The 15,000-nt window shown below is 46.2% G+C and overlaps 1 protein-coding gene across 1 annotated transcript in view; it reads left to right on the plus strand.

The window, feature by feature from the left end:
- diaph3 (diaphanous related formin 3) overlaps positions 1-15,000 on the plus strand; it is a 711,417-nt gene that overhangs the window by 469,874 nt on the left and 226,543 nt on the right. The window contains exon 27 of the mRNA XM_090206735.1: positions 14,446-14,570. Coding sequence (XP_090062861.1) covers positions 14,446-14,570 — 125 coding nt within the window. The remainder of the gene's footprint in view (positions 1-14,445; positions 14,571-15,000) is intronic.

The following is a 15,000-nucleotide window of genomic DNA, read 5'->3' on the forward strand; positions in this document are numbered from 1 at the left end:
GCACTATTTTCAAATGCTAGTATGCATTCTACAACCAGCAATAGGAACAATTTGATAGCATAACATGATAGCAGTAGCGAACCTCTGTAGCTAACTAGTCAGCTAACCTCTGTAGCTAACTAGCCAGCTAACCTATGTCGCTAACGAGCCAGTTAACCTCTGTAGCTAACGAGCCAGCTTACCTATGTAGCTAACTAACCATTTTACCTCTGTAGCTAACTAGCCAGCTAACCTCTGTAGCTAACTCACCTGCTAACCTCTGTAGCTAACTAGCCAGCTAAACTGTGTAGCTAACTAGCCAGCTAACCTCTGTAGCTAACTAGGCAGCTAACCTCTGTAGCTAACTAGGCAGCTAACCTCTGTAGCTAACTAGGCAGCTAACCTCTGTAGCTAACTAGGCAGCTAAACTCTGTAGCTAATTAGCCAGCTAAACTCTGTAGCTAACTAGCCTGCTAATCTCTGTTGCTAACTAGCCTGCTAACCTCTGTCACTAACGAGCCAGCTAACCTCTGTCGCTAACGAGCCAGCTAACCTCTGTAGCTCACTAGCCAGCTAACCTCTGTCGCTAACGAGCCAGCTAACCTCTGTCGCTAACGAGCCAGCTAAACTCTGTAGCTAACTAGCCAGATAACCTCTGTAGCTAACTAGCCAGTTAACCTCTCTAGCTAACTAGCAAGCAACGCAAAAGGGATTGCATAAATCTAGCCAAACCAAAAAAAAAACATGTTTTTCTAAATATTAGCTAGCTGGCTAGCACTTATGAGTCCAGCAAACACCTTCCTCACACGCTAGGAAAGTCTCTCCTCCAACGTTACAATGAAAAGGTGCCTCTCGGAGAACAACCCGTTTTCTGGAGCGTGCGGATGACGTCTCCCCCTCCGTACTTGCTTTCTGTGGCCTGATTGTGTGTCCAGACTGAGGAGAAGTCCACACACACCACATCCCCTGACCGCAGTCTGAAGTGGGCAAACAGATCTGAACACCATCACACCACAAGGAGACTGTGGTGCGTTCACACCCGTCTTTTCAATGTGACTTTTCCTATTTCTGAAAGCCGAAGTCACATGTTTTTTATTTATTTTACCTTTATTTAACCAGGCAAGTCAGTTAAGAACAAATTCTTATTTTCAATGATGGCCCTACCAGGGAACAGTGGGTTTAACTGCCTGTTCAGGGGCAGAACGACAGATTTGTACCTTGTCAGTTCGGGGATTTGAACTTGCAACCTTCCGGTTACTAGTCCAACGCTCTAGGCTACCCTGCCGCCCCATGTAAGTGTCAGGTGTGGACCCCAGAAGCATCTCGTCTGTTCATGTGTCCTCTCATGTATTCACTCACACAGTACACATCATCATATACACACACACACACACACACACACTATATCCCTTCTTGTATTCAACACACAGTACATTACAGTAAACACTAGAGCTGCTGAGTGGATGACATCTACTTATCAGATGTAAAGGCTATTACCCTCTAGACCCAGAGACACTGTGTTCCAGTCCCAGAGACACTGTGTTCCCCTCCAGACCCAGAGACACTGTGTTCCCCTCCAGACCCAGAGACACTGTGTTCCCCTCCAGACCCAGAGACACTGTGTTCCCCTCCAGACCCAGAGACACTGTGTTCCCCTCCAGACCCAGAGACACTGTGTTCCCCTCCAGACCCAGAGACACTGTGTCCCCCACCAGACCCAGAGACACTGTGTCCCCCACCAGACCCAGAGACACTGTGTCCCCCACCAGACCCAGAGACACTGTGTCCCCCACCAGACCCAGAGACACTGTGTCCCCCACCAGACCCAGAGACACTGTGTCCCCCACCAGACCCAGAGACACTGTGTTCCAGACCCAGACCCAGAGACACTGTGTTCCAGACCCAGAGACACTGTGTTCCCCACCAGACCCAGAGACACTGTGTTCCAGACCCAGACCCAGAGACACTGTGTTCCAGACCCAGAGACACTGTGTTCCCCACCAGACCCAGAGACACTGTGTTCCCCTCCAGACCCAGAGACACTGTGTTCCCCACCAGACCCAGAGACACTGTGTTCCAGACCCAGAGACACTGTGTTCCAGACCCAGAGACACTGTGTTCCAGACCCAGATACACTGTGTCCCCCACCAGACCCAGAGACACTGTGTCCCCCACCAGACCCAGATACACTGTGTCCCCCACCAGACCCAGAGACACTGTGTCCTCCACCAGACCCAGAGACACTGTGTTCCCCCACCAGACCCAGAGACACTGTGTTCCCCACCAGACCCAGAGACACTGTGTTCCCCCACCAGACCCAGAGACACTGTGTTCCCCACCAGACCCAGAGACACTGTGTCCCCCACCAGACCCAGAGACACTGTGTTCCCCCACCAGACCCAGAGACACTGTGTTCCCCCACCAGACCCAGAGACACTGTGTTCCTCCACCAGACCCAGAGACACTGTGTTCCCCTCCAGACACAGAGATATTGTGTCCCCCACCAGACCCAGAGACACTGTGTCCCCCTCCAGACACAGAGATACTGTGTCCCCCACCAGACCCAGAGACACTGTCCCCCCCACCAGACCCAGAGACACTGTCCCCCCCACCAGACCCAGAGACACTGTGTTCTCTCTCCCATACTATTATCTGGTTCTTTCCCAGAATCCCCCGTTGTATTGTAATATTCCTGCCGTATCTCCAGGTCTTCCAGGCAATATGACTGCTGGGCTTTGGCTCCGTCTGATTGGAGGATAAGAGGCAGCCCAGTAGTACTCTCAACATCCATCACTGACTATCTCTGTAAACACACACATAGACTTGCAGAAAACACACACAGAGACATACCACTCTCTCAGTCCAATTCAAGGGGCTTTATTGGCCTGGGAAACATATGTTAACAGAAAGATAGATAATAAACAAAAGTGTAATTAAATAATAAAAATTAACAGTAAACAATTACACTCACGGAAGTTCCAAAAGAATAAAGACATTTCAAATGTCATTATGTGCAAATTGTTAAAATACAAAAGGGACAATAAAGTTAAATTTGAAGTCGGGAAGTGTACATACACTTAGGTTGGAGTCATTGCAACTAGTTTACACACACTTAGGTTGGAGTCATTAAAACTCGTTTTTCAACCACTCCACAAATTTCTTGTTAACAAACTACAGTTTTGACAAGTCGGTTAGGACATCTACTTTGTGCATGACACAAGTCATTTATACAACAATTGTTTACAGACAGATTATTTCACTTATAATTCACTGTATCACAATTCCAATGGGTCAGAAGTTTACATACACTAAGTTGACTGTGCCTTTAAACAGCTTGGAAAATTCCAGAAAATGATGTCATGGCTTTAGAAGCTTCTGATAGGCTAATTGACATTATTTGAGTCAATTGGAGGTGTACCTGTGGATGTATTTCAAGGCCTATCTTCAAACTCAGTGCCTCTTTGCTTGACATCACGGGAAAATCTACAGAAATCAGCCAAGACCTCAGAAAAAAATTGTAGACCTCCACGAGTCTGGTTCATCTTTGGGAGCAATTTTCAAATGCCTGAAGGTACCACGTTCATCGATACAAACAATAGTACCCAAGTATAAACACCATTGGACCACGCAGACATCATACAGGAGACGCGTTCTGTCTCTTAGAGATGAACCTACGTTGGTGCGAAAAGTGCAAATCAATCCCAGAACAACAGCAAAGGACCTTGTGAAGATGCTGGAGGAAACCGGTACAAAAGTATCTATAGCCACAGTAAAACGAGTCCTATATCGACATAACCTGAAAGGCCACTCAGCAAGGAAGAAGCCACTGCTCCAAAACCATAATAAAAAACCCAGACTACGGTTTGCAACTGCACATGGAGACAAAGATTGTTCTTTTTTGGAGAAATGTCCTCTGGTCTGATGAAACAAAAATAAAGTGTTTGGCCATAATGACCATCGTTATGTTTGGAGGAAAAAGGGGGAGGGGCTTGCAAGCCGAAGAACTTGTTTTTCCACCAACACCACTTTTCCATCAATTTCTACATAATTTGCCTTGGTACCAAATTGAGTCCAATGCTTTTTTGAAATCAACAAAGCATGAGAAGACTTTGCCTTTGTTTTGGTTTGTTTGTTAATTGGGGTGTGCAGGGTGAATACGTGGTCTGTCGTACGGGGATTTGGGAAAAAGCTAATTTTAAGGAAATGCACGAGTCTGCTGGTAATGATAATGCAGAGGATTTTCCCAAGGTTACTGTTGACTCATATCCCCTGGTAGTTAATGATAATGCAGAGTATTTTCCCAAGGTTGCTGTTGACTCATTCTTCTACCCCCCCCCGAGCCATGAGAGTCCTGAACAGCTAATCACAGGGCTTCTACCCCCCCGAGCCATAAGACTCCTGAACAGCTAATCAAAGGGCTTCTACCCCCCCCCCCGAGCCATAAGACTCCTGAACAGCTAATCACAGGGCTACCCAGAACCCTCTTTTACGCTGCTGCTACTCTCTGTTTATTATCGAAAATATATAGATCTATATATTAGTCACTTTACCTACACGTACATATTACCTCGACTAACCGATGCCCCTCCACATTGACTCTGTACCAATACCCCTGTATATAGCCTCCACATTGACTCTGTACCGGTACCCCCTGTATATAGTCTCCACATTGACTCTGTACTGGTACCCCCTGTATATAGCCTCCACATTGACTCTGTACCGTAACACCCTGTATATAGCCTCCACATTGACTCTGTACCGTAACACCCTGTATATAGCCTCCACATTGACTCTGTACCGTAACACCCTGTATATAGCCTCCACATTGACTCTGTACCGTAACACCCTGTAAATAGTCTCCACATTGACTCTGTACCGTAACACCCTGTATATAGCCTCCACATTGACTCTGTACCGTAACACCCTGTATATAGCCTCCACATTGACTCTGTACCGGTACCCCCTGTATATAGCCTCCACATTGACTCTCTACCGGTACCCCCTGTATATAGCCTCCACATTGACTCTGTACCGGTACCCCCTGTATATAGTCTCCACATTGACTCAGTACCGTAACACCCTGTATATAGCCTCCACATTGACTCTGTACCGTAACCCCTGTATATAGCCTCCACACTGACTCTGTACCGGTACCCCCTGTATATAGCCTCCACATTGACTCTGTACCGTAACACCCTGTATATAGCCTCCACATTGACTCAGTACCGTAACACCCTGTATATAGCCTCCACATTGACTCTGTACCGTAACCCCTGTATATAGCCTCCACACTGACTCTGTACCGGTACCCCCTGTATATAGCCTCCACACTGACTCTGTATCGGTACCCCCTGTATATAGCCTCCACATTGACTCTGTACCGTAACACCCTGTATATAGCCTCCACATTGACTCTGTACCGTAATACCCTGTATATAGCCTCCACATTGACTCTCTACCGGTACCTCCTGTATATAGTCTCCACATTGACTCTCTACCGGTACCCCCTGTATATAGCCTCCACATTGACTCTGTACCAGAACACCCTGTATATAGCCTCCACATTGACTCTGTACCGTAACACCCTGTATATAGCCTCCACATTGACTCTGTACTGGTACCCCCTGTATATAGCCTCCACATTGACTCAGTACCGTAACACCCTGTATATAGCCTCCACATTGACTCTGTACCGGTACCCCCTGTATATAGCCTCCACATTGACTCTGTACCGTAACACCCTGTATATAGCCTCCACATTGACTCTGTACCGTAACACCCTGTATATAGCCTCCACATTGACTCAGTACCGTAACACCCTGTATATAGCCTCCACATTGACTCTGTACCGTAACACCCTGTATATAGTCTCCACATTGACTCTGTACCGTAACACCCTGTATATAGCCTCCACATTGACTCTGTACCGTAACACCCTGTATATAGCCTCCACATTGACTCTGTACCGTAACACCCTGTATATAGCCTCCACATTGACTCTGTACCGTAACACCCTGTATATAGCCTCCACATTGACTCTGTACCGGTACCCCCTGTATATAGCCTCCACATTGACTCTGTACCGGTACCCCCTGTATATAGCCTCCACATTGACTCTGTACCGTAACACCCTGTAAATAGCCTCCACATTGACTCTGTACCGGTACCCCCTGTATATAGCCTCCACATTGACTCTGTACCGTAACACCCTGTATATAGTCTCCACATTGACTCTGTACCGTAATACCCTGTATATAGCCTCCACATTGACTCTGTACCGTAACACCCTGTATATAGCCTCCACATTGACTCTGTACCGTAACACCCTGTATATAGCCTCCACATTGACTCTGTACCGTAACACCCTGTATATAGCCTCCACATTGACTCTGTACCGTAACACCCTGTATATAGCCTCCACATTGACTCTGTACCGGTACCCCCTGTATATAGTCTCTACATTGACTCTGTACCGGTACCCCCTGTATATAGCCTCCGCATTGACTCTCTACCGGTACCCCCTGTATATAGTCTCCGCATTGACTCTGTACCGGTACCCCCTGTATATAGCCTCCACATTGACTCTGTACCGTAACACCCTGTATATAACCTCAACATTGACTCAGTACCGGTACCCCCTGTATATAGCCTCCACATTGACTCTGTACCGTAACATCCTGTATATAGCCTCCACATTGACTCTGTACCGTAACACCCTGTATATAGCCTCCACATTGACTCTGTACCGGTACCCCCTGTATATAGCCTCCACATTGACTCTGTACCGTAACACCCTGTATATAGCCTCCACATTGACTCTGTACTGGTACCCCTGTATATAGCCTCCACATTGACTCAGTACCGTAACACCCTGTATATAGCCTCCACATTGACTCTGTACCGGTACCCCCTGTATATAGCCTCCACATTGACTCTGTACCGTAACACCCTGTATATAGCCTCCACATTGACTCTGTACCGTAACACCCTGTATATAACCTCCACACTGACTCTGTACCGGTACCCCCTGTATATAGCCTCCACATTGACTCTGTACCGTAACACCCTGTATATAGCCTCCACATTGACTCTGTACCGTAACCCCTGTATATAGCCTCCACATTGACTCAGTACCGTAACACCCTGTATATAACCTCCACATTGACTCTGTACCGTAACACCCTGTATATAGCCTCCACATTGACTCTGTACCGTAATACCCTGTATATAGCCTCCACATTGACTCTGTACCGTAACACCCTGTATATAGCCTCCACATTGACTCTGTACCGTAACACCCTGTATATAGCCTCCACATTGACTCTGTACCGTAACACCCTGTATATAGTCTCCACATTGACTCTGTACCGTAACACCCTGTATATAGCCTCCACATTGACTCTGTACCGTAACACCCTGTATATAGCCTCCACATTGACTCTGTACCGTAACACCCTGTATATAGCCTCCACATTGACTCTGTACCGTAACACCCTGTATATAGCCTCCACATTGACTCTGTACCGTAACACCCTGTATATAGCCTCCACATTGACTCTGTACAGGTACCCCCTGTATATAGTCTCCACATTGACTCTGTACAGGTACCCCCTGTATATAGCCTCCACATTGACTCTGTACCGGTACCTCCTGTATATAGCCTCCACATTGACTCTGTACCGTAACACCCTGTATATAGCCTCCACATTGACTCTGTACCGTAACACCCTGTATATAGCCTCCACATTGACTCTGTACCGTAATACCCTGTATATAGCCTCCACATTGACTCTGTACCGTAACACCCTGTATATAGCCTCCACATTGACCCTGTACCGTAACACCCTGTATATAGCCTCCACATTTACTCTGTACCGTAACACCCTGTATATAGCCTCCACATTGACTCTGTACCGTAACACCCTGTATATAGCCTCCACATTGACTCTGTACCGTAATACCCTGTATATAGCCTCCACATTGACTCTGTACCGTAACACCCTGTATATAGCCTCCACATTGACTCTGTACCGTAATACCCTGTATATAGCCTCCACATTGACTCTGTACCGTAATACCCTGTATATAGCCTCCACATTGACTCTGTACAGGTACCCCCTGTATATAGTCTCCACATTGACTCTGTACAGGTACCCCCTGTATATAGCCTCCACATTGACTCTGTACCGGTACCTCCTGTATATAGCCTCCACATTGACTCTGTACCGTAACACCCTGTATATAGCCTCCACATTGACTCTGTACCGTAACACCCTGTATATAGCCTCCACATTGACTCTGTACCGTAATACCCTGTATATAGCCTCCACATTGACTCTGTACCGTAACACCCTGTATATAGCCTCCACATTGACCCTGTACCGTAACACCCTGTATATAGCCTCCACATTTACTCTGTACCGTAACACCCTGTATATAGCCTCCACATTGACTCTGTACCGTAACACCCTGTATATAGCCTCCACATTGACTCTGTACCGTAATACCCTGTATATAGCCTCCACATTGACTCTGTACCGTAACACCCTGTATATAGCCTCCACATTGACTCTGTACCGTAATACCCTGTATATAGCCTCCACATTGACTCTGTACCGTAATACCCTGTATATAGCCTCCACATTGACTCTGTACCGTAACACCCTGTATATAGCCTCCACATTGACTCTGTACCGTAACACCCTGTATATAGCCTCCACATTGACTCTGTACCGTAACACCCTGTATATAGTCTCCACATTGACTCTGTACCGTAACACCCTGTATATAGCCTCCACATTGACTCTGTACCGTAACACCCTGTATATAGCCTCCACATTGACTCTGTACCGTAACACCCTGTATATAGTCTCCACATTGACTCTGTACCGTAATACCCTGTATATAGCCTCCACATTGACTCTGTACCGTAACACCCTGTATATAGCCTCCACATTGACTCTGTACCGTAACACCCTGTATATAGCCTCCACATTGACTCTGTACCGTAACACCCTGTATATAGCCTCCACATTGACTCTGTACCGTAACACCCTGTATATAGCCTCCACATTGACTCTGTACCGTAACCCCCTGTATATAGCCTCCACATTGACTCTGTACCGGTACCCCCTGTATATAGCCTCCACATTGACTCTGTACCGTAACCCCCTGTATATAGCCTCCACATTGACTCTGTACCGTAACCCCCTGTATATAGCCTCCACATTGACACTGTACCAGTACCCCCTGTATATAGCCTCCACATTAACTCTGTACCGGTACCCCCTGTATATAGCCTCCACATTGACTCTGTACCGTAATACCCTGTATATAGCCTCCACATTGACTCTGTACCGTAACACCCTGTATATAGCCTCCACATTGACTCTGTACCGTAATACCCTGTATATAGCCTCCACATTGACTCTGTACCGTAACACCCTGTATATAGCCTCCACATTGACTCTGTACCGTAATACCCTGTATATAGCCTCCACATTGACTCTGTACCGTAACACCCTGTATATAGCCTCCACATTGACTCTGTACCGTAACACCCTGTATATAGCCTCCACATTGACTCTGTACCGTAACACCCTGTATATAGCCTCCACATTATTTTACTGCTGCTCTTTAATTATGTGTTGCTTTTTCTGAACACATTTCTCTTCTTAACGTCTTGTAAATAAGCATACAATTTTATTTGAGTTGGAGTTTGTGGTCTGTATATTTGATCATTTCATTGAGGATACCATCAACACCACAGGGATTTTTGGAGGGTTTGGTATTTTGTCCTGTAGATCATTAAATGTAATTGGAGAATCCAGTGGGTTCTGGTCGTCTTTAATAGTTGATTCTAAGATTTGTATTTGATCATTATGTTTTTGCTGGTTGTTGGTTGTTATCGGGCCAAAAAAAGATTGGAGAAGTGGTTTACCCAGACATCTCTGTTTTGGATAGTTATCTCTTCCTGTTTGTTTGTTTAGTGTTTTCCAATTTTTGCAGAAGTGGAAAGTCTTATCTTCCTCTCTCTCTAGCTTCCTCTTCCTCTCTCGCTCTCTCCCTCCCTACTCACTCACAGGGATATTGGTGTATTTATCTCTAGTATGGGCAGAGAGGAGTGAGACAGAGAGAGAGAGCAGAAGGGAAAGAGAGAAACGTAGAGAGAAATCTCTGAGACTCGGTGTTTACCATAAGTGTGGTGATTTGATTTCTAAACGTCTGTGGAGAATTTCATGTGGAAGCCAGTGATGTTCTCCTCTAATCTCTCTCTTCCTGTATCTCCCTCTCTTCTCTATTCTCTCTATTCCTGTCTCTCCCTCTCCTCTATTCTCTCTTCCTGTCTCTCCCTCTCCTCTATTCTCTCTTCCTGTCTCTCCCTCTCCTCTATTCTCTCTTCCTGTCTCTCCCTCTCCTCTATTCTCTCTTCCTGTCTCTCCCTCTCCTCTATTCTCTCTTCCTGTCTCTCCCTCTCCTCTATTCTCTCTCTTCCTGTCTCTCCCTCTCTTCTCTATTATCTCTCTTCCTCTCTCTCCCTCTCTTCTCTATTCTCCCTCTTCATGTCTCTCCCTCTCCACTAATCTATCTCTTCCTGTCTCTCCCTCTATTCTCTCTTCCTCTCTCTCCCTCTCTCCTCTATTCTCTCTTCCTGTCTCTCCCTCTCCTCTATTCTCTCTCTTCCTGTCTCTCCCTCTTCTCTATTCTCTCTCTTCCTCTCTCTCCCTCTCTTCTCTATTCTCTCTTCCTGTCTCTCCCTCTCCACTAATCTATCTCTTCCTGTCTCTCCCTCCTCTATTCTCTCTTCCTCTTTCTCCCTCTCTCCTCTATTCTCTCTTCCTGTCTCTCCCTCCTCTATTCTCTCTTCCTCTCTCTCCCTCTCTCCTCTATTCTCTCTTCCTGTCTCTCCCTCTCCTCTATTCTCTCTTCCTGTCTCTCCCTCTCCTCTATTCTCTCTCTTCCTGTCTCTCCCTCTCTTCTCTATCTCTCTTCCTCTCTCTCCCTCTCTTCTCTATTCTCTCTCTCCCTATTCTCTCTGTCTCCATCTCTCCCTCTCTCTATTCTCTCTGTCTCCATCTCTCCCTCACTCTGTTCTCTCTGTCTCCATCTCTCCCTCACTCTGTTCTCTCTGTCTCCATCGCTCCCTCACTCTGTTCTCTCTGTCTCCATCTCTCCCTCACTCTGTTCTCTCTGTCTCCATCTCTCCCTCACTCTGTTCTCTCTGTCTCTATCTCTCCCTCACTCTGTTCTCTTTGTCTCCATCTCTCCCTCTCTCTATTCTCTCTGTCTCCATCTCTCCCTCTCTCTATTCTCTCTGTCTCCATCTCTCCCTCACTCTTTTCTCTCTGTCTCCATCGCTCCCTCACTCTGTTCTCTCTGTCTCCATCTCTCCCTCACTCTATTCTCTCTCTCATCTCTCCCTCACTCCGTTCTCTCTGTCTCCATCTCTCCCTCACTCTGTTCTCTTTGTCTCCATCTCTCCCTCACTCTGTTCTCTCTGTCTCCATCTCTCCCTCACTCTGTTCTCTCTGTCTCCATCTCTCCCTCACTCTGTTCTCTTTGTCTCCATCTCTCCCTCACTCTGTTCTCTCTGTCTCCATCTCTCCCTGACTCTGTTCTCTTTGTCTCCCTCACTCCGTTCTCTCTCTCTTCCTGTCTCTCCCTCCAGTGCTTGTGAATGTGTCTGTAAACATGTCTCTGTGTATCAGCAAAGTGACTGAGAAGCTTAGCTACTGTAGACCTCCCTGTGTCCCAAATGACACACCATGCCCTATATGGAGCACTACTTTTGGCCGGGGCTCTGGTTAAAAGTAGTGCACTAAAAACAGAACAGGGTATCATTTGGGAAACGAGTCGTTCCTCTCTCTCTCTCCTTTATCCATGTATGAGTATTAGAGTGTTAGAAATGGGACTGTAAAAAAGGACTGGTTACTATCTCAACAGCTTCCTGCTTTGTGTTCACATGATAATGAGACGTGTTCTAGATTAGTGTTTAGTGTCGGATAGGACATGATAATGAGACGTGTTCTAGATTAGTGTCAGCTAGGACGTGATAATGAGACGTGTTCTAGATTAGTGTTTAGTGTCGGGTAGGACATGATAATGAGTCCTGTTCTAGATTAGTGTTTAGTGTCAGCTAGGATGTGATAATGAGACGTGTTCTAGATTAGTGTCAGATAGGACGTGATAATGAGTCATGTTCTAGATTAGTGTTTAGTGTCAGCTAGGATGTGATAATGAGACGTGTTCTAGATTAGTGTCAGATAGGACGTGATAATGAGTCATGTTCTAGATTAGTGTCAGATAGGACATGATAATGAGACGTGTTCTAGATTAGTGTCAGCTAGGGTGTGATGAGTCATGTTCTAGATTAGTGTCAGATAGGACATGATAATGAGACGTGTTCTAGATTAGTGTCAGCTAGGGTGTGATAATGAGTCATGTTCTAGATGAGTGTCAGCTAGGATGTGATAATGAGTCATGTTCTAGATTAGTGTCAGCTAGGACATGATAATGAGACGTGTTCTAGATTAGTGTCAGCTAGGATGTGATGAGTCATGTTCTAGATTAGTGTCAGCTAGGATGTGATAATGAGTCATGTTCTAGATTAGTGTCAGCTAGGACATGATAATGAGTCATGTTCTAGATTAGTGTCAGCTAGGATGAGATGAGTCATGTTCTAGATTAGTGTCAGATAGGACGTGATAATGAGTCATGTTCTAGATTAGTGTCAGCTAGGACGTGATAATGAGACGTGTTCTAGATTAGTGTCAGCTAGGATGTGATAATGAGTCATGTTCTAGATTAGTGTCAGATAGGACATGATAATGAGACGTGTTCTAGATTAGTGTCAGCTAGGGTGTGATAATGAGTCATGTTCTAGATTAGTGTCAGCTAGGACATGATAATGAGACGTGTTCTAGATTAGTGTCAGCTAGGATGTGATAATGAGTCATGTTCTAGATTAGTGTTTAGTGTCAGCTAGGACGTGATAATGAGTCATGTTCTAGATTAGTGTCAGCTAGGATGTGATGAGTCATGTTCTAGATTAGTGTCAGCTAGGGTGTGATAATGAGTCATGTTCTAGATTAGTGTCAGCTAGGATGTGATAATGAGTCATGTTCTAGATTAGTGTCAGCTAGGACATGATAATGAGTCCTGTTCTAGATTAGTGTTTAGTGTCAGATAGGATGTGATAATGAGTCATGTTCTAGATTAGTGTCAGCTAGGACGTGATAATGAGTCATGTTCTAGATTAGTGTCAGATAGGACGTGATAATGAGTCGTGTTCTAGATTAGTGTCAGATAGGACGTGATAATGAGACGTGTTCTAGATTAGTGTCAGATAGGACGTGATAATGAGTCGTGTTCTAGATTAGTGTCAGATAGGACATGATAATGAGTCATGTTCTAGATTAGTGTCAGATAGGACGTGATAATGAGTTGTGTTCTAGATTAGTGTTTAGTGTCAGATAGGACGTGATAATGAGTCATGTTCTAGATTAGTGTCAGATAGGACGTGATAATGAGTCGTGTTCTAGATTAGTGTCAGATAGGACGTGATAATGAGACGTGTTCTAGATTAGTGTCAGATAGGACGTGATAATGAGTCGTGTTCTAGATTAGTGTCAGATAGGACATGATAATGAGTCATGTTCTAGATTAGTGTCAGATAGGACGTGATAATGAGTTGTGTTCTAGATTAGTGTTTAGTGTCAGCTAGGGTGTGATAATGAGTCATGTTCTAGATTAGTGTCAGCTAGGGTGTGATAATGAGTCATGTTCTAGATTAGTGTTTAGTGTCAGCTAGGATGTGATAATGAGTCATGTTCTAGAATCACACACACTGGTGACTGATTTGTCCCTGGTGTGAGTGGGTGTCTTCACCTTGAGCTGGTCTGAGGCAGCGCTGTGATTGGTGCCGGCAGCGCTGTGATTGGTGCAGGCAGCACTGTGATTGGTGCAGGCAGCGCTGTGATTGGTGCCGGCAGCGCTGTGATTGGTGCAGGCAGCGCTGTGATTGGTGCCGGCAGCGCTGTGATTGGTGCAGGCAGCACTGTGATTGGTGCAGGCAGCACTGTGATTGGTGCAGGCAGCGCTGTGATTGGTGCAGGCAGCGCTGTGATTGGTGCAGGCAGCGCTGTGATTGATGCAGGCAGCGCTGTGATTGGTGCAGGCAGTGCTGTGATTGGTGCAGGCAGCGCTGTGATTGGTGCAGGCAGTGCTGTGCCTCAGGTCAAACACACACACGAACCAGATTATAATACAACACTCCTCACTGGAGACTCAGAACCAGCAGAACCAGATCCAGTCCAACAGAGACACTGTGCTGCACCTTGGCATCTTCTGAGTACATGAAGCAACAAGGCATTGTTTAATCTTTCCTCTCTCTCTCTGTGTGTGTGTGTGTGTGTGTGTGTGTGTGTGTGTGTGTGTGTGTGTGTGTGTGTGTGTGTGTGTGTCTAGTCTCAGCGGAGTCCCTGGAGAAGAACCTAGTTCAGATGGAGAGACAGCTGGTCCAACTAGAGAGAGATCTGGACACCTTCTCCTCTCCTGACGACTCTGAAGATCTCTTCACTGCCAAGATGTCTATATCCTTTACTTCAGACAGATCACACACACACACACACACACACACACAGAGAGACACACACACACACACACAGACAGACAGTGACTCCAGTGTTTTTTCTACTTATACAATTCTTGGGCGGGCCACCAAAGTGGCCTCTGACTGGGTGTCTGGTAGTCAGAACAGGGTTGGCCCCACCTCTCTCTGGCCGCACCTCTCTCTGGCCGCACCTCTCTCTGGCCCATCTCTCTCTGGCCCCACCTCACTCTGGCCCCACCTCTCTCTGGCCCCACCCTCTCTACACTCAGCATCACCCCATATCATTACAGCTCAGCGTGTGTGTGTGTGTGTGTAAAAATATATTTAATACTGAGAGTAGTGAACTTGTACACACACCTGTGCTTGCTGGCTTGCTGCAGTGTGTGTCAGTCTCACCTAGGGCCATTCAG

The sequence above is a fragment of the Oncorhynchus mykiss genome, chromosome 18 (assembly GCF_057628025.1).
Source record: "Oncorhynchus mykiss isolate SJ-2025 chromosome 18, ASM5762802v1, whole genome shotgun sequence".
Lineage (NCBI taxonomy): Eukaryota > Metazoa > Chordata > Actinopteri > Salmoniformes > Salmonidae > Oncorhynchus > Oncorhynchus mykiss.